At 32.8% G+C, this 21687-nt stretch overlaps 1 protein-coding gene and 1 long non-coding RNA gene across 2 annotated transcripts; one reads left to right on the top strand and one right to left on the bottom strand.

The window, feature by feature from the left end:
* On the bottom strand, positions 521–3376 carry LOC105160106 (putative late blight resistance protein homolog R1A-10). The gene has a single exon (XM_011077371.2). The coding sequence runs from the start codon at positions 3264–3266 to the stop codon at positions 636–638; it is 2631 nt and encodes an 876-aa protein (XP_011075673.1). The 5' UTR covers positions 3267–3376; the 3' UTR covers positions 521–635.
* On the top strand, positions 12277–13742 carry LOC105160102. Its single transcript, XR_847670.2, has 3 exons — positions 12277–12492; positions 13440–13508; positions 13591–13742. It is a non-coding gene; the product is annotated as an uncharacterized LOC105160102 (long non-coding RNA).

The raw sequence follows: 21687 nt of genomic DNA on the forward strand, positions 1-21687 counted from the left end.
AAAAATGCATTTTTCCCTTACAGTTATAACCTAAATGTTTTACATTTTGAACGGACTAAAATTATTTTATGCCCATTTTTAAGACCGTTTCAATTTTTTTTATATAATGTGTTCCTCTCTTTTCATTTAATATCACTCTCTTCTTCAATTTTTCTTATTTTCTCTCTAATTAGAAAATTAACTTTGAAAGTTATACTTCTATAACTTTAAAAATTAAGTTTGAACTTGCACTATCGACGTTGGTTTTCGCAGCTTCTCTTGATGATTTCTTACATAATTTCTTCTCGACCACTGATAATTTCTTATCAACTCCGACCATAGTCCCATTTTCATAATTAATGTTGTCCAATAACAATATGTTTTTGCCGTTTATTTATTAAATTTAATTAATTATCTAAAAATTTATTAAAATGTATAAAATTTATTTATTTATTTATTCATATTTATTAAATATATTAATAATTTATAAAAAAAGATAAAATTCAAAATTTAGAAACGGATTTAATAATGCTAAAGAAAATATTACAAATTTAATAAAATTCCGACACACATAGACAACAGTGAAGACAAACACGAGACCTCCCATAAAATTTATTGAGGTGGTGTAGGACAATATCATGTTTGAGTCATAACGGCTAGTAACTACCAACTTGATACCTTTCTCCATTTATATAAAGTTGAAGAATCTCATTTCCATAGGTACGTTGTTGTTCCTCCACTATTTGCTTTGCCAAATCGATGACAGGACCTTCACAACTTTTGAAGTAAATGGAATGGAGTGTGATTATATCTCCAATAATTGCAGGGATCTCCTCCAAATTCAACATGAACTCTATAAAGAGGATCTCAAGATTAGGAAAGTGGATATTTTCTGCCCTCCATCGCGTCAGGTGATGACTGTTGGAAATTTTCAAGAATTTGAGTCGAGGAAAGTCGCCTTCAACTTGATTCCACTCGTGCTCCTCGAAATAATTAGATTCCACTACAAGCTTTCCAAGATTAGGCAATAAGGAGCCAACAGTCATTATCTTTTCCCAAGGAATATTACAACCTTTCAAGCACAGCTCCTTAAGTAAAGTCGGGAAGGTGAGATTCTCCAATCGAAGATTGTAAGCTTCGATAGAAAGTGATTCGAGTTTTTGCAGACGAACAAGATTGTAGAGACAGTAGTACGTCCATTCTATTTCATTCTCTTTATCATAGTAAATACCTAATTTATTCAGATTCGGTATTCTTCTTAGAACCTCCTCTGTACACCTGAAATTTCTCATACCAAAAAGCGTATGTAGGTTTTTCATAATATCAAAATCTTGAGTAGTTGCTTCTTTAGGCAAAATAAAATGAGCTGAACCAATAAAATGCTGAAGCTGTGGCATATCCCACATTACGTATGGTAGAGATATTTTACTATAAGGGGGAAAAGAGAAAATTTCAAAAGTCTGTTGATTCCAGAGTAAAGCTATTGTAGATGGATACAAAAACTCGTATAAAGTCACATCGACCATCTGAAGATACCGCAAGCTAGTAGGGTGCAGAGATTCTACTTCACGAGGACGCCCCAAAATTTTCACTAATCTTGTCCTCACCACTCTCGCTTTATTAAGACTCGGATAAGTATTTTTGCAGGTGTTACAGACCAAAACACTTGCAAGAGATGTCAGTTGTGAGCCATCATGCACTTCATTTAGATCTATCCTTTGGAGTGAGGTCCCAAGGCCACACATGAAGCACATGTCCTTCACACTGCAAGCATCAACACGTTGCACTTTTGGGGCATAAATGAAATGTTCTTTTTCATATTCTGTCAAACATAAATCTCTAAGAAGATCATGGATTCCACATTCTTTTAATTTTCCATCAATCTTAAATTCAAGACTCAAAATTAGATTTCTATCAATAAGGTCTCTTAAGTATTTCTCTGCTACCTCTTCCAAGCTTTTACCTCTTATTGGTTTTAGAAATCCTTCAGCAATCCATAATCTGGTTAGTCTGGAAACACAAATCTTAGAATCTTCAGGAAAAACACTCATATAGAGAAAACATGGTTTAAGATAAACGGGCAAATTGTTATAGCTCAAAGACAATATCTTTAGACATCCCTCATAATCTTTTGAAGTACGAAAAGTGCTTACATCTTTTGCGACAGACTCCCAATATTCCCGTGTCATGTTGGAGTTTGCAAGCAGCCCGCCGAGTACAACAATTGTTAGTGGAAGTCCATTGCAACTCTTTGCAATGTTCTTACCTATTTCCTCCAATTCCGGATATGGACAATCTTTTTGTGCAAAGGTTTCTTGGTAAAACAAATTCCAACTATTTTCCTCATTTGGAAAATCTAACAAATAAGATTCCTGAGAGCCTAAAGATTTCGCCAAGCTTGACTCCCTAGTAGTCAACATAACTCGACTTCCTTTACTGTTATTTGGAAAGAACAACTTTAAATCATTCCAAGCCTCTACACTCCATACATCATCCATAACTATCAAATATCTTTCCCCGAACAAACTTTGGTACAATCGTTGTCCTAATTCGGCCAAAGTTTGATTACTCTCTTGCTCTTTTCCATTATCAAGAAGGGATGAAAGAAGTTCCCGTACACTACATTCTTGAGATATTGTAAGCCAAATTCGTTTAGGAAAGTAGTGCACAGTATATGGATGATCAAAAATATTTTGAGCTAAAGTAGTCTTACCAATGCCTCCCATCCCTACAATGGGGAGGATGTGGAGATCAGGTTCATCTCTAGTGAGCTTATCCAAGATTTGTTCCAAGTCTTCATCAAATCCCACCATAATAGTCTTCTTGCCACTCGAAGGAAGCACTTCTGGTGATTTGACAGGAACAGACACTATGCACTGCTCTTCTTGGGCGTCGACTGCCCATTCTTCTTTCACCACCTTCGTTAACTCTTTTGTGAGGGAATCCAACTGTCCAGTAAGTTTGTCTATATCTTGAGAGAAAGATGAGAGGGCTGCCATACAGTGACTTTCTTCCTCAGATCTAAAGCGAAGCTGATCCACTACATGGCGGTCAACAACTTCTTCTGCTTCTGCAGCAGCATCAGCAATTTGCCTCCCCAGAACTCCAATTTCTTCACTTATTCTTTGGGAATGAGCATCGAGAAAGTCTAGCAAGAACTGAACAGTCTCCTGCAGGCTCTGAATTCGATTTGTGTCAACATGAAGCCGATGGAGACGAGCAGGATGTTGGAGATTGGTAAGGACATGTGAGAGGGAACGCAAAGTTGCATAAGCTGCTACTACCATCTCTCTGATGATGCTTTTGTTGAATAACCTTAAGATTCAGTTACGTGCAGGGAAAAAAGAGAAGCAACACAATGTGAAATGGTTACTGTTTGTGCAAGAAAAATAACTTGTTGCTGCTCCTTAAATCGGAATCCGGTTAGGTGGGCTGGATCAAGAATTGAAGATTAATTAGTCGTCTTTGGTCAATTATTACACATTGATATAATGTAAGTAAATTTATTTAATATACAACACAGCTTAAGAATAATATTAGCTTAATCACATAATTTAATTGTGGTTAAAGTACCAAGAATTTGATTAGTTGTGTGTTCAAATAATTGCTTTAGTACTTAATTAATTTGTAAGTCTATGCGTTATTTATGAGGTTTGGTTCCGTGGGTCAAGAAATTAAATTTAATATTTTATGAGATTTATTTTTATTTAATAAATAAATTTTTGCTTCAGTCAAAATTATCAAATTTGCTGATATTAATAAAAAATTATTAAAATAAAATAAAAAAGAAAAAAGAAATACGTTGTTACTAAGAGAACCAGCATTGTACGATGCTTAGTAATTGCCAGCAGATTTATGTGAATTGACAAAGCAACAACTTGCCACATAATTTATTTGAATAATATTAATTATATTATATTTTTATTGTTATTTGATAGGTCATGGAAAAGAGTTGACATAATATGGATGGAGTCAACAGACCTGATCTATTTGCGGATCAAAATCAAACTTAAATTTCAAATTCAAGAGACAGACATTTTTAATTTATACAGTGCGGTGCGGTGCGTGGTAATATTTATGTGTGTCAAATCATATGGATTGACAATTAGAAAATTGTAAATATTTTGTGGGAGAGGTGGTACTCAAATCAACATAAAAAAATATTTCAAAAATAATAGACAAATTACAAAGCAAAAATTGACCTACCAATAAAGCAATTAATTAATTTGTAAGTCTATGCGTTAGTCACGAGGTTTGATTCCGTGGGTCGAGAAATTAAATTTAATATTTTATTTAATTTATTTTTATTTAATAAATAAATTTTTACATCAGTCAAAAAATTATCAAATTTGTTGATATTATCAAATCATGTTTTCATGTATTAATACATGTGCAAGGCCATTACTTCTATTTTTTATCTTCATTGTCTATTTTATTTCAAGGTTTTAATGATATCATGTGGCCAATGGACATAGTATATTTTCTTCTCGTGTTATATTATAATAAGGATTGACAACTTTGCTTGTACGACAATGTCTAAATATTCTTATACATAATTATGAGTGTTAGTCGAGTCAACTGTAACGTGCCTTTATGTGATATCACCTACAATTATGAGTGTAATGTGTACATCTTTTCATACTGATGTATTGTAAAAGTCAACTAAAATAAATTAAGTATATATGATGTTGGCATGTATAAGAATTTCAAAGATATTATGAATTAGTAAAGAAGGCACCAACTGGATGATAGTGCTATAAAACTAATTTATTATATGGTAATAAATCAAATTTCATAACTACTAGAAATTAAAATTATTTACTATTACTATTCTTATATACTAATTTATTAACACATTTATCTCACGTACAAATTCTGTATGTGAAATTTTAATTCTTTTAAATGGGTGCGCGAAAATCAAATTCGAATTTGAAACCTCATGTTTTCTTTAATTTTGATAATGTGTCAAACAACCCATTATTTAAGAATTTATATTATTAAAAAGAAAAATAATTTATATTAATATCTTAATGAAAGATATTTTAAATAATTTAAACCAAATGACCAAGAACAATATTAATCATAGTTAATTATTATAGATAAATACATATATAAAATGTAATGTCAAATATAACATTTTGTTGATTGGTTTTTTTTTTTTTCATCTGCCATATAAATGCTTATCTGAAAAAAATGTTCATAAAATATATTTTGTATTATATTATATATAAAATTATAAATTATAAAAATAAAATATATTATTTCATATAATATAAATTTAAATAAAAATCTAAAATCATTCCATTTTAATTTTAAATTATATTTTATTAAAAATTGACGGATTTCAAATTCTTTTCGAATGTAATTATATGAATTTTTTTTTTACTTCCAATAAGTCAATCGAAGGTAAATAACAATTTTCATTCAACTTTTGTGTTGATACCAATAAATTTTAGTGAATTTTTATTTAACAAAAGGACTTATTTATTATACAAATACAAATCTTAAAAATACTAAATATAATTTTGTAAACCTTACTAAAGAGAAGCGTAATTATCCCAGTATTCAATTGCCTAAACTTGAAACACAACTAACTTGTAGCACCCCCTTTGCTACAAGGGCTATACCTACCTTAAACGTCATACTTATTGTAATCCCTGTGTTTATATATATAAATGCACATAATAATTTAATCCATATGTATACGTAACCCCAACGTCATAATAGGTATTATCAACCCACAACATTATATATATACATATCACACACCACAAGATGATTCGTCACAAGTAATCCGTACGCTTATATTCTCTCTGTACAAACAAAATGTGGTTTGTACTCTAACTGATAAAGAGGAGAAAACTGCATACTGGCCCGACCTGCCTCAGTATAGCGCGTGGACCTATTCTTCAACAGTCAGACACCTCAAAGTCTATTCCTGAAAGAAAATGTCAGCGGGGGAATGAGCCTGCCACTCAGTAAGTAAATAACCAGCCCTATCTATATATGCATACCAAACACAGCCCAAACAAGAGGAACATGCAGCACGCATGGAATACAGTCAATTTAACTCCAACATAATCAGCTTTATTACACCACATGACTATCTCATTACAAGACAATCAATCAAACTCTATTTTTCCTAGTTTGCTTACCAGAAGGTGATATTGTGTTTTTCCCGCCAACTCAATCTCACTGTTATATAAATTTAAGTGAACCCCCTTGACAGCCGGCTCATCAATCTCATTTCGCACATAGCATTTTCTTTTCGCACATAGCACTTTTCATATCGCCTTATAGGCTTTTCAACACATATCAAGGGGTATTCACACCACAATTATATTCAATTTCCACCACTCCCTCATTTTCACACATCACCATTTTTGTAAGCAACTAGTAACGTAAAACCATATATCAATATATTTTCATTTTCAGACACTCACAACACATCAAACAACAAACATAATATTTCAACGTACTTAGTCATTCCACGTACACATTATCGTCAATCAAGTTACATCAAACAACAAACATAATATCTCAACGCATTTCCTTATTCTACGTACACAATACCATCAATCAAATCAAATCATCCATCACTCATATACTTTCAGATAAATCCATGCCAGCATGAACCACAAATTCAGATAACGGTAAAATATAAATAATACTAATTATTTACTTACCTCGACCTTACAACGTTTCTTTCTACTCAATCGCTAATTGTCAGTCCTTTCACCTCACCCCCGTATCCTATAATGAGTTATACCTTATACAATTAATATATCAACAATATCGTAATTTCTTTTAAATATAATACTAAATCTTATTCGTACGATTTCCAATAATCCTTTAATATTCCATTTCTATCGAAATACAAATCTTCATTTTTCCTCTTTATTAACATACCATTTATTAAATATAATTCTCGGAATATTTCTATGAATTTTCTATCAATTTCTCGCTATTATACACTTTACACATAATTGCGTATTTGGTTAACAATTCTGATGGAATTATATAAATTGGCTATAGCAACATTCAAATCTAATAAATTTAATAATCTAATTAACCAACGACATCATTTTTATATCCAATTTGATATTTAATTCGACACTATTTTAAATAGCCAAACTCGTAAAATATTCCGATTAAATGATACATCGTTCAATATAAACAACATTTAATAAATAGACTAATTAAATAATATAATTATATTAATTAATAAAAATTAAAATTATATTTTCGTACCCGGTTTCTCTCTTCCGTTTTCGGCCGAAAAATTGCAATTTCCACTATTATTTGTATTGTGTGTGTGTGTAATGTGTATGTGTGTATGGACAAAATAAGAGAGAAGAGAGTGAGGCGGTGGGGGGATGGCCCATCTCCCACTCTCAATCCTCTCTCTCTCTTCATATATATATATATATATATATATTAGTATATATATAAATATTATTTACATATGTGTAATATTGGTATTATTATTATTTTTATTTAATTAGACTTTTCTCAAAATACCCATTACGTCCCTTAAGTTTTCTTAATTAATAGAAATTGCTTATAACGGACTCCAATTTAATCTGTTCAAATTTTATCATATTCCAATTATGGAACATAATTTATTTACTAATTAACTAAATTTCATAAAAATTTATCAATTAATCCCCCAATTATATATTATAATTTTTGGGGCGTGACAATTCTCCCCTCCTAATAAAAATTTCGTCCTCGAAATTTAACTAACTTAACGGCTAAGGGAATAAATATGGGTATTTTTCTCTGATGTCCTCTGCATCATTTCAACAAACTGTTGCATAAAGGTATTTATTTCTGATTGTGGAATATTTCTATTTTGGGATTCTAAACCCTGATGTTCTGATCCAAAATCATGACCCTGCATAGACTCTAATGACTCAGTTGGGCCAACAGCGTTTTCTCTTGACGCTTCCATCCTATATTAAATACACACATGTGAGTAGATTCCTAGCACATACACCTTATGTATAAAATTACATTTCAGCTACTATCCCAAGGAAATCTAATCCCTGCTCTGATACCACCTAATGTAGCACCCCCTTTGCTACAAGGGCTATACCTACCCTAAACGTCATACTTATTGTAATCCTTGTGTTTATATATATAAATGCACATAATAATTTAATCTATATGTATGCGTAACCCCAACATCATAATAGGTATTATCAACCCACAACATTATATATATATACATATCACACACCACAAGGTGATTCATCACAAGTAATCCGTACGCTTATATTCTCTCTGTACAAACAAAATGTGGTTTGTACTCTAACTGACAAAGAGGAGAAAACTGCATACTGGCCCGACCTGCCTCAGTATAGCGCGTGGATCTATTCTTCAACAGTCAGACACCTCAAAGTCTATTTTTGAAAGAAAATGTCAGCAGGGGAATGAGTCTGCCACTCAGTAAGTAAATAACCAGCCCTATCTATATATGCATATCAGACACAGCCCAAACAAGAGGAACATGCAGCACGCATGGAATACAGTCAATTTAACTCCAACATAATCGACTTTATTACACCACATGACTATCTCATAACAAGACAATCAATCAAACTCTATTTTTCCTAGCTTGCTTACCAGAAGGTGATATTGTGTTTTTCCCGCCAACTCAATCTCACCGTTATATAAATTTAAGTGAACCCCCTTGACAGCCGGCTCATGAATCTCATTTCGCACATAGCATTTTCTTTTCGCACATAGCACTTTTCATATCGCCTTATAGGCTTTTCAACACATATCAAGGGGTATTCACACCACAATTATATTCAATTTCCACCACTTCCTCATTTTCACACATCACCATTTTTGTAAGCAACTAGTAACGTACAACCATATATTAATATATTTTCATTTTCAGACACTCACAACACATCAAACAACAAACACAATATTTCAACGTACTTAGTCATTCCACGTACACATTATCGTCAATCAAGTTACATCAAACAACAAACATAATATCTCAACGCATTTCCTTATTCTACGTACACAATACCATCAATCAAATCAAATCATCCATCACTCATATACTTTCAGATAAATCCATGTCAGCATGAACCACAAATTCAGATAACAGTAAAATCACAATTAAAGATACATATATAAATAATACTAATTATTTACTTACCTCGACCTTACAACGTTTCTTTCTACTCAATCGCTAATTGTCAGTCCTTTCACCTCACCCCCGTATCCTATAATGAGTTATACCATATACAATTAATATATCAAGAATATCGTAATTTCTTTTAAATATAATACTAAATCTTATTCGTACGATTTCCAATAATTTTTTAATATTCCATTTCTATCGAAATACAAATCTTCATTTTTCCTCTTTATTAACATACCATTTATTAAATATAATTCTCGGAATATTTCTATGAATTTTCTATCAATTTCTCGCTATTATACACTTTACACATAATTGCGTATTTGGTTAACAATTCTGATGGAATTATATAAATTGGCTATAGCAACATTCAAATCTAATAAATTTAATAATCTAATTAACCAACGACATCATTTTTATATCCAATTTGATATTTAATTCGACACTATTTTAAATAGCCAAACTCGTAAAATATTCCGATTAAATGATACATCGTTCAATATAAACAACATTTAATAAATAGACTAATTAAATAATATAATTATATTAATTAATAAAAATTAAAATTATATTTTCGTACCCGGTTTCTCTCTTCCGTTTTCGGCCGAAAAATTGCAATTTCCACTATTATTTGTATTGTGTGTGTGTGTGTAATGTGTATGTGTGTATGGACAAAATAAGAGAGAAGAGAGTGAGGCGGTGGGGGAATGGCCCCCCTCCCACTCTCAATCCTCTCTCTCTCTTCATATATATATATATATATATATATATATATTAGTATATATATAAATATTATTTACATATGTGTAATATTGGTATTATTATTATTTTTATTTAATTAGACTTTTCTCAAAATACCATTACGTCCCTCTAAGTTTTCTTAATTAATAGAAATTGCCCCAAAATATTATAACGAACTCCAATTTAATCTGTTCAAGTTTTATTATATTCCAATTATGGAACATAATTTATTTACTAATTAACTAAATTTCATAAAAAATTATCAATTAATCCCCCAATTGTATATTATAATTTTTGGGGCGTGACATAACTAATTTTCACTTTGCATTACTTGGAATTTGAAAACCCAATTACTAAATAATATTCTATATTGTACCCAATTGATGAATTTTCTTTTTTTTTAAAAAAAAAAATAGGGACAACACCACAATCTAAGATCCCAGTGCTTTTAATTTTTTTTTAATAAATGACACCACGATTTGAAGTCACGATGCTGCTAATTATTTTTTTATATAAAAAATAACAGCACGATGATTTATTTTTAAGAAATTCAAAACAACTCCATTTCTGTAATTGTTTTTGACATTAATGATAACAAAGAGGAATGGGAAATCTATTTTTCTCTAATTTAGTGACTAACATATCCACTAGAAGAAAAAAAATATTTTATAATAACAACATTTAGAACGGCTAAGTTATTAATTTGTAATAATTTTTTTAACTTATAACGATTTTTTTGTAATGAAACCCCCAATCGCGGCTATTTTATCCTTTACAAAATATTTGAAGCGGCCATATTGACGACCTATAGAGACCATCACAAAGATAGTTTAAATGCTGAAAATGTATTTGGACCTTTTTTTTGGATGACGTAGTCAAATTTGATTTAGTTATTTTTGTAACAGTCTTTCTAACACGCACTATAAAAAATTGCGAGATTAATAACGACCGTATGACCATTATAACGGTTTTGAAATGGATTGGACGTGCTAATTTTATTGAAGGGGTGATAAAAATGTATTTATTTTGTAACGATCATTACCTTTACTAAAGCCATTATAAATATGTGGTGTGTGTAAAATCATTATAATTTATTGATCTTACTAATTTGCTACGATTTTTGTAACGACTCGATTTTCTTTTTAACAGCTTTTGGATAAAATAAGGAACCGTTACAATGCAGTGGGAAAAAAAATGGAAAAATATACAAAAGGACTGTATATTATAAAAATAACAGAACTTGAAGAGTTTCAAAAACTATTACAAAAAATGGTACAAAATAATTTGATTTTTGGAACGGCCAAACAATAAGAAACTGTTACAATGGCCGTTCCAAATGAAGGCGGGAAAATGGCAGGAAATGGTATTTGTGACTGACAAATTATATAGCCGTTACAAATTAATATTTTTGAAATTGAAATTAAAAAAAATAGTGGAAATTCTAAATTCGATTGACCGTTACAAATGTTATTACAAAGGCCGTTACAAAGGTAGATTACACCAACCGTTACAAAAGCAGTTATAAAAATTGACATTGAAAAATATAATATCTCTACATCGGGGCGCCCGATTCATACCAAATTTAAATGTATACAAGAATGTGTTCATTAAATGAAGGTGTAATTTTAAATTACATGGCCTGATTTAAAAATACACTGATTTGAATGATTACTATTATGTTTCAGGAACGATATGTCGAAATTCGTATACCAAATAAGGCTACAACTTGGCCAAATGAATTCTTTCATAAGTATGGTCAAATCTAACGGTTGGATCTTAATTTTGACAACCCAATTAACACGTGCAGTTCAATACTGTAAGATGACAGTTACATCAATATAATACTAATATTTATGAATATACAAATTTATTGCGAACTGCATACATTTACGAATGTCAAATAATTTTTTTTTAATATAATTCAATTATATTGTGCTTAATACAATGATACGTTTCCACAACATTAAATTATTAAAAATGATAATTTATTTTTTAAAATAATTTAATTAAAAATAATTAACTCTTTTGGAATTCTCTTTACAACAGCTTTTGTAACGACAATGAACAAAACGACGTCGTACCCATAATTTGAAATGAATTTTTACACGGCTATATTTTTATAATTTCTTTTGTAACAACTTTTTAAAATGTAAGTCTCATTGTAACGGCATGGCCGTTCCAAAAGTTATATATGTAAGACTTACTTGGCTAATTTTTCCCCTTTTCCTCCCTCACTCTCTCTTTTCTCTCTCTCCCTCTCATTCAAGATTGTAACGGCATGGCCGTTCCAAAAGTTATATATGTAAGACTTACTTGGCTAATTTTTCCCCTTTTCCTCCCTCACTCTCTCTTCTCTCTCTCTCCCTCTCATTCAAGCCGCCCCCCTCCCCCCATCTAATCCCTTCCCGGCCCACCACCACCAGCCCCGACCACCATCAACCACTCCTCTCTCTCTCTCTCTCTCTCTCTCTCCCCTTTTCTCTCTCCTCTCTCTCTCTCTCTCCCCTTTTCTCTCTCCTCTCTCTCTTTGTCGCTCTCTCCACCTCGGCCTCTCTCTGCTTCCGCTCGGCTCCACCTCTGCCTCTCTCCACCTTCGCCACATTTAGGAGGTGTCCTTTTTTTTGTATTATTTTTTTTATTTTTTTAATTTTCTGAAATGTATAGATAGAACATGTTTAATTGTGTATTTTGTTAAATTGTATTTTCTATTATTTTAAAATTATGTTAAACAATGTTGTTAATTTTCTGAAATGTATTGATTATATTTATTTTTTTTTTAAATTTTTGATAATGATGCTTGAAAATTTCTGAATTTTTTTTGAGAATTTCTATAATTTTAAAAAAAATTCAGAAATTTTTCATAATATCTGAAATTTATTTTATTTTCTGTAATTTTCAAAATCTGTAAGAAGTTTTTCATAATTTCTGTAATTCTAAAAAAGATGTAGGAATTTTCCATGATTTCTAATTTTTTTTCTGTAAATTTCTATAATTTTCTGAAATTTTCTGCAATTTCTGTAATTTTTTGTAAATTTCTGAGTTGTTCTATAATTTTCTAAAATTTATATGTAAGTTTATAAATATGTACGTATTTTTCTGAATTTAAAAAAAATGAAATTATAGCATAACAATTGGTTTATAAAAAAGACCTTAATAGGAGTTTTAATAAAATTATTAGAAAATTATGGACTGCAATGCAATTTTTAGGGAAATTATACACCTAAATGAAATCTTTAAAAAATTAGACAACCTTAATGTAATTTAGGAAAATAGGAATTTTTCTAAAATTATTATAAACTTATGGACTATAATGCAATTTTTAGGAAAATTATGCACCTAAATAAAATTTTTAGAAAATTAGAGGACCTTAACGTAATTTAGGAAAATAAAATTATTAACTACAATGCAATATTTAGGAAACTTAAGCACCTAAATGGAATTTTTAGAAAATTAGCGGACCTTAAGATAATTTTAGAAAAATACGAATTTTATGAAATTTACAAATATATATCTTTTTTTATCAATAATTAACATTATATGTTTTTAATGTTAAAAGTTTCGGTGCTCCGCCACCATTTTGTAGATCCCACAGGTGCACTAGCTATTTTGGTTCCACAAGCTAAAGGTAAATATAATATTATTTAATTCTAGTTGAAATTTATATTTTCTATCAAATAATTATATTTCTTTATTTGTCCATTTTGCAGATGTCGTATTATTGGGACTATGATGCCATCTATGATTAGGTGCAGATGATCGAGCGTACATCAGAAGCATCGATATGAACTGGCATCATCTAGCACTCCACCCTGCAGCTGATCCCCTCGTACCCGATGGCGACGACGATGACAACAAACATGCGGCATCAGATTAGGATTTATTTTTGTATTTTGTAAAAAATATAATTTTGTCTATAATATTTTTATTTTGTAATTAAATTATTATTTTTTGTTATATTATGTGTTTTTTATATAAATTGATTTAGTTTATTTTATAAAAATAAATATTCAAGTATATTAAATAAAATAAATATTAAAATATAGTAAATAAAATTAAATAAATAATAATTTTGTAACTGCATTTGTAACAGCTTTTGTAATACACCAAGAACATATAAATCGTTAGGCCGTTATAAAGACTGTGCCAAAAACAGTTATCAAGTTCAAAAAAAGTCGTTCCAAAAATCGTTACAAAAGCAGTGAAAAAAGTGGTTACAAAATCAGTGGCAAAGGTCGTTACGATAACAATTAAATTCAAATTCAATGGAGCCGTTACAATGCAGTAAAAAAAATTATTTATTGTTTCATTTCAACAGGTTTGTAATGGCCACTAAAGGCCGTTACAAATTATAACGGCTTTTTATAAAGTCGTTACAAATATTTTGAAACGCCTTGTTTAGCCGCGGTAGGCCTTTTCATTACAAAAAAATAAAAGTCGTTCCAATAATTTGTAACGGCCACGTGATTTTTTATAGTTATACGTATTTACAAAAGTCGTCATGAAAACAATGACAAAATTTCTTTCATAATAGTTTAATTGCATTTAATCTATTTTAATATTTATTTTTGTAAAAATAAATTACTGAACTTTTTGTTAAATGTGCAATATTATATAAAAAATATATAATATAACAAGAAAATAAAAATAATTTAATTACGAAAATAAAAGTATTGTTTAAAAATTGTATTTATACAAATTTAAAAAACATAATCTAAATTAGCATCCCGATCTACCGTGGGTTATTTGTCGTCGCCGTCGGGTACTGGGGGATCAGCTGAAGACTGGGGCACTGGAGGATCAGGCCATGTGGGATCCATCTACCACATCCACTTCTCGAGCCTCGCTACTCGATCATCAAGGTCGGTGCGTGGCGGTTGTGGCGCGATGGCGATGGAGCAGGGGACCCGCTAATGCCAGATGGTCTAGCAACAGTGTGGTGGGCCTTGGAGCTGAGACCGAGGACTCGACCCCTATTTTGTCCGATAATGGAGGTTCTGGATTATTGTTGTGCTTGCTCTAACGTTCCTCCATCATCTTCAAAAACAACTCCTGTTTAGATTCAAAAACTAATAATTTTGAATCCAAAATTAATTAGTTTTGTATTTAGCGCGACCCTTGCTGGCCTCGGGCCGCTCTATTGGCCGTCCTTCTTTTTGTAGCACTTCTCGAACACTCCATTTGTTGGACGGGGTATTCGAGTTATGCCTCCTGTTAAAAAACTATTTAATGAAATGATTAGAAATTTTAAAAGTTAAATTATATTAATAATATAGGTAAAAATACATACCATCTTACGCTTGTGGGCTCCAATAGAGGCTGACCCCCTACGGTAGACGGTAACAGCTGCATCTGGGTTGGCTACCCAATTGACTTTATGTGCTTGGAATTATGGGCTCGCCCAGTACTCTAAAGATCTCCTCGGCCAGCCACAGCTGTCGGGCCAATTGGTTCCGAACGTTGAAGAACCTCTTCCCTAGAAACTTACCCGCCACAACTTGATGATTTTGAACAACGATTTATCGTCACAGTGCCACCAGTACGACAGCTGCAAATTCCATACAAATTAAGAAAATATAAGTAGGGACAAAGATTATTTTGGTCCAATAAGTTTCCCCGCGTTCAATTTTAGTCCATTATGTTTACGCATTTTCAATTAAGTCCAGTAACTTGCGGAATCGCTTAAATTAGGACCACAGATGGAATTTTGAACACTTTTACCCCTGTGCAAATTTTAAAAGAGTTGTTTTAGTCCATTTACACAAAAATTTCTAATTTTTCATCCATTCTCGCCAAAATGGTATCAGAGTCTATGTTTATTGAAAAAATACATGATTATATTATATTTTGATATTATTTATCCCTTAATGGAGGAGACTCTTCGAGAGAAAATAGAACGAAACGAAAGTTCGAGTTACTCTGTAAAATAGGGAATATTTTCAGATTTTGGAAATACAAAGAGGATAATTTTTCATAGAAATTCTTGACAAGCGTTACAACGGTCCCAAGAGGATTGATCCAAAATTTCTCATACCAGAAGAAGAACAAGAGTGGCAGAGAAATTTTGACATTCGACAAGTACAACCAGGAAATTCAGTAAGGCGTCTACACTCCACTGAAGTTCATGGTACAATCTCAACCAGGAGAAGCGGAACGGATAAATTCCTACATAATTTTAGTTCTAAAAATTATGACTGATCAGGAAGAACTCGAGCTGGATACTTTGAAAATCTCCCAAGATCTGAGGGAGATCCAAAAGACAGTTGAAGACTATGGACATAGTTTAATCCATATACCTATGAAAATAGAATTTTTTAGCCAAAAGGTAGACGAGCTCCTTAAAATCCTTCCCGATCTACACAAGGGCCTTACAGATCTGAGGGTAGAAATTACAGATTTGAAAAGAAACCAAAGGGAGAACCCTGAGACATCAAGATCTAGATAGGAGAGAATCAGGAACGCTCTTGGAACAGTACCTCTTCTAGACCAAAAGGGGAAGGCCACGGAGATTCCAAAAGCCGAACTCCAGATAAGATCTGATTATCGTATCTATCAGATCTATAAAATAATGGAGGTAACAAGAGCGGATCTATCAGATCTACAAGAATTTACAGAATCCTTTTCCCAACTCGGATTGTGGATTTGGTCAATATCCAAACAAATAAAATCAGTCCAGCACTACCACCGGCGGAGGGAAGTACATATTCTAATGATCCTCGACAGGATCAATCGATGAGAGAAAGTGCGAATTTCTACACTAATGCCACCCCAACATTTGTGGGAATCAGGCTAAAGGAAAATCCAAGGAGAAATCCAAAAAGAGTGCCTGAAAATACACCTTTGGCAAGGAGCATGCTCCAGCCCTTACATCCATATGGCGTTATACTGAACGTGGATATTATCAATTTCTGAAATACCGAGAAATTAATAGACAAATGGGTTGCAACTATCAAGATAGCAGCAATTACCCTAGAGCTCGACAAGAAAAACTTCTTAAAGCTTGTGGAGTTGAGCTTGGAAGGATCTGCAAAGATCGGATAGGATAACACCCCAAAAGATGCCAAAGCCAACATCCTTGCCGGAGATTCGAAAGGCACGATAGCAAACCGGCTAGGAAATCTTATCAAGGTACACTTCATCGGAGATGGATACTTCGAAGAAAGTAGAGCAGCAAAGGCTAGAGAATATACACAGGCTCTCTTTAGCCTTGAATTAAGAAGTATTTGTGCAGTAGATGAATATATCTATTGGTTTCGCAAGTATTTCTTCCAAGAGTGAAGCAGCAACAAAAATAGCAGCTCCAATGTTCTTCGCAAAGATATGCAGTCCATGGAGGGAAATGTTGATTTAGTCATACAATGTACCTGAAGGACAACTAGATTCAGTGGCGCGAAGAATGTTTTTCCTTAAAAACAAACTGAAGGATTGGTGTTATCAAGCATCCATCCAGAAGAACATGAAATGACTGAGAGGTAAAATCGAACAAACTCCTCTCTGTTGTGATAACAATGATTTTCCAACTATTATAAGAGAATCAAGCGAGCCAAGGAAAAGGAAGAAGCAAAATAGTGACTCCTACCCTAGGAGTTCCAAAACAACCTTTTCCCAACGGAGATCATGGTGGTCCAAGTCGAAAGCCAGAACATATAAATCTCAGCAGAGAATAGGATCAAGAAGGGTTTCATCCCAAGGATCTCGACGAACAGATACAAGATCCACTAGAAGAACCCCTACAAAAAGAACTTTCAAACGGGTCCATACTCGAGCCAATGAAAGTTTCAAAGACTGCAATTGCTGGACTTGCGGAGCAAAATGACATATATCTCCCGATTGCCCACAGAAACATGGTGAAATGAGAAAATTTTATGCAACGGATTATATTCTAGATGCAGTTTACTATGGCGATTTGGTAGCCATCTACCAATTAGAAGATCTTTCTTCATACGAAAGCGTCTATGAGGAGGAAATAGAGACTGATTCCAATGGATCTTCAACCGAGTTAGAATAATTACAACGAGGGAGATAGGCTTCAAACTTTCGAAAAGCCTATCAGGATTCTTTTCCAGAATGACAGTGTCCAAAAAAACTATGGAAAGAATCATGCGACAAGATTCCAAGCTCAACCCATATGATGGATTTAGAATTGGAGGAATTAGGAAAGTCCTGAACCAGATAGGACTGAACCAAACAAAGCATCACATAATCTACAAAGTAAGTTCAGGTGAGTTTGCTATACCTATGGAACTTACTGGTAATGTGATGGAAATGCAACTAATTCCTAAAGAAGAAATTCTTGAAGAATTAAGTAAGCTTAGAGAAGAAGTAGCTGTTACTATGAAATGGATCCATATAGGAACTATTGAAGTAGTAATAAAAGTGACTTTTAAGGAAGGAATTGATTCAGTAATGCATTTATCAATAATAGATAGAAGAATCAATAACCTAAGAGACGGTTGTCTTGGAACAATGATAGGTAATTTGTTTACAGGAAAACTAATGTTTGACATTCATCTTTAGATTGCATACAACCTAGCAAACCAAGATTTTTTTTAGTAGAGTCTTAATACTTCATCTAGACTTCAAAAGAAAAGATATAATGAAAAAAGGTAATAGCCCATATTTTATAACTTATATAATAGATTATGTCCTTTCCAATACACACATTCATATTTGTCTCTTAGGAAAGAGTATATTGAGATTCCTAGAATTTTCAAGGAATTCGGCAAGGTAATGACACCAAATCCTATTAGGATACTTAGAATAGGGGTTGTCGATATTGTTATAAAAGATCACTCAGTTTTAGATCGAACACTTAGCTCTAGAACTGAGTTCGGTAGCAGGATGTACTTTTCGAAAGATAGGATTACAGGCTATAAAGGAAAGGAGAAAGAGTTATTAAAAGCTTTAACTCCGCAAAAGATTAGGGTATATAACGTAAAACTTAGATGCCCTGAAAGATAGAAGGAAATACAAGTAATATTTGACATCACAAAGAAAGAAAATTTCCCTTGTGATGACTTATACATTTACAGCAACTTGTTGTTGGAAAATATGAAGGCATGTTAGAAAATAGCAGGCCATGAAATTTTAGTCGCAGGTGTTGCAGGACGAGAAAATGGGAGTATGACTTTGGGGTTAAGTTTCCTCAAAGAACATAAACCATGGGGAAGAAAAGGTAACGAAACAAAGTTCTCTTGATAGTGTTACCATAAGAATTGCATTATATACATATTTGTTGGTATGTTGTATGATCAATATAAGACAGAGTATTTTGCAACTTATATTGATTCAGGATCAGGAATTTGCACGGTAAAACCTGGAGTTTTTCCTAAAAAAGCAAGGAAAACCTTACCCGTTATTGTAGGAAGTGATTTTTCACAAAAAATTTGATACTCAATAAGGGAAGGCGAGAAGCCAAGATCATGATTGGAGGAGCATTTGGATCACCCTGGTTTAGGATAAAAACACGTCCTATTTACTTTAATGATACAGGTGCCGATATCTTGTTAGGTAACAATTTCATTCAAACATTTGCAAGATATATGCAAGATAATCAAAGAAATATATTAATCTTTACTACTAACTATGGTAATGAGATACAGATGTTGCAAAGAGAAAAAGGCATTTAACAAGATAACGCCAATAAATTTTTGCAGCAAACGTGGTGATTTTGATGCTAGATTAACTCATCCAAAAATACAAGATAAGAGAAAATTTGGTAAGGTCCTTTTGTCTTTCGGACAATAGGGACTCATAAACAGCGATAGCTTATCTAAGGAATCGGAGGAGGAAATTATGAACCTTAAAGAAGCACTACTGGAAATGAATTCGGAAGAGAGCAGGCTTTCTCTTAAGAATGTCAAGAGGCTCATCTAGAGGAACTTCAGTGAAAACCCTTTGGCATGGTGGGATAGGAACAAGCGAAGCTACTCTGAAGGTCAAAGATGAATGCAACTATGAGTATGTTCGATACAAACCTATCTAGATGAACATAGAGGATAAGAGGGATATGCAGATGATAATCAAAAAGCATATCAGTCTTGGACTTATTGAACCTAGAGTCGCTACCTACAGTAGCCCTGGATTTCTGGTAAGAAATCATGGTGAGATTCAGAGAGGTAAACTCAGGTTGGTTACTAACTATCAAGGCATTAATAAAATATTAGAGTTTGATGGTTATTACATTTCTAGTAGAGAACACTTACTTGATTGTATTAAAGGGGCAAAACTGTTTTCTAAATTCGATTGCAAATTTAGTTTTTATCCGATTAGGACGGAGAGTGAATCAAAGAAATTTACTGCATTCTCCACACCACAGGGACAATATATCTGGAATGTGCTTCCAATGGATTAAGCTAATGCACCCCAGATATTTCAAAGAAAGATGGATAATTTTGTTTAAGATTATTTTGAATTCATGTTTGTCTATATTGATGACATATTGATTGCATCTAAAAATATGAAAGAACATATCAAACATCTTGAAATATTTTCTGATGCATGCCATAAAGAAGGTTTAGTACTTTTTCAAAAGAAAGCCACTATAGCTGTCAATAAAATAAAATTTCTAGGAATTCTTATTGGCGAAACATGATTGAGTTACAGTACCATATTATGGAGAAAATCCGCAATTTTCCAGACGTACTCAAAGACAAGAAACATATAAGGATCTTGGGAGTTGTTAATTTTGCAGGTATCTTCATTAAAGATCTTGCAAGATACAGAAAGGATTTCCGACCACTCTTGAAAGAAACAGAAAGTTGAAAGTGAAAATGGGAAGAAATCCACACAAAAAGGGTTCGTGAGCTGAAACAGGCAGTAACCTGCCAACGCTTGCTATACCACAAGATGAGAATGAATTGGTAGTCTATACAGACGCCAATGACTACAGATGGGCAGCAGTGCTCATGAAGAACACAACTACAGGGAAAGAAGCTTGTAGATACACAGGAGGTTTGTTCTCAGAACAACAAGCCAAAGTTTGGCATATAACGAGAAAGAATTCTTTGTGGTTTGGAAGGCTTTTAAGAGATGGCCTTTATTTTTACTTGCTAAAGAATTTACTTCAAAAGTTGATAATACTAATGTCAAGGCTTTCTTAAAAAATAAATTAGAATCGAAAATAGAGGAAGCTCTTATTATCAGATGGCAAGTTGAATGCCAATATTATTGTTATAATATTGTCGTTATAAAATATCATGAAAATATTCTTGCAGATTTCCTGACGGGAGATGGAGGCATCTGAAGCAAACTCCATCATGTTGAGACTCAGGCACCTCCTGGAAAACCTCTGAAGACAGAAAGTTCGGACAGCTAGCGGTTAATGCCCAAGTTGCTGGACAAATCAAAAGAGTTGATCTAGTCACTATCCAGGTTGCAATAAGGAGTTCCTTATTAGCATCCACCTCGCTATGGAACGACTTACGAGAACCGATTCGGAAGGCGTCACCTTCGGGGATGACTCACGAGTTGAGGGAGCATGACCCAAAACATGCCTTTAGAGTGCAGGGCTCTAGACCTGTAGCGTTGGATTCAAGTACCGATTGTACAAGGCCATCATGAAGCTCTGGTGAAACGACAACAATTGAGTCACAGGAAGTGTAAACTCTTGTGGATTCAAGTCAACCTGGCACCTCCAGGGTTAAGGAGGGAAAGTTAGCCTTAGGCCAATGACAGGCATCTCTAAGGCTAATACTAACAAATTGACATCTTCTGTTTGGCAGAAATATTAGCGAAAGTGGAAAAAATTAATTTATCGCAGAGGAGTGAACCCAGGCAAGATCATTATCGAAACATCCAAAAAATAT

The sequence above is a fragment of the Sesamum indicum genome, linkage group LG4 (assembly GCF_000512975.1).
Source record: "Sesamum indicum cultivar Zhongzhi No. 13 linkage group LG4, S_indicum_v1.0, whole genome shotgun sequence".
Taxonomy (NCBI): Eukaryota; Viridiplantae; Streptophyta; class Magnoliopsida; order Lamiales; family Pedaliaceae; genus Sesamum; species Sesamum indicum.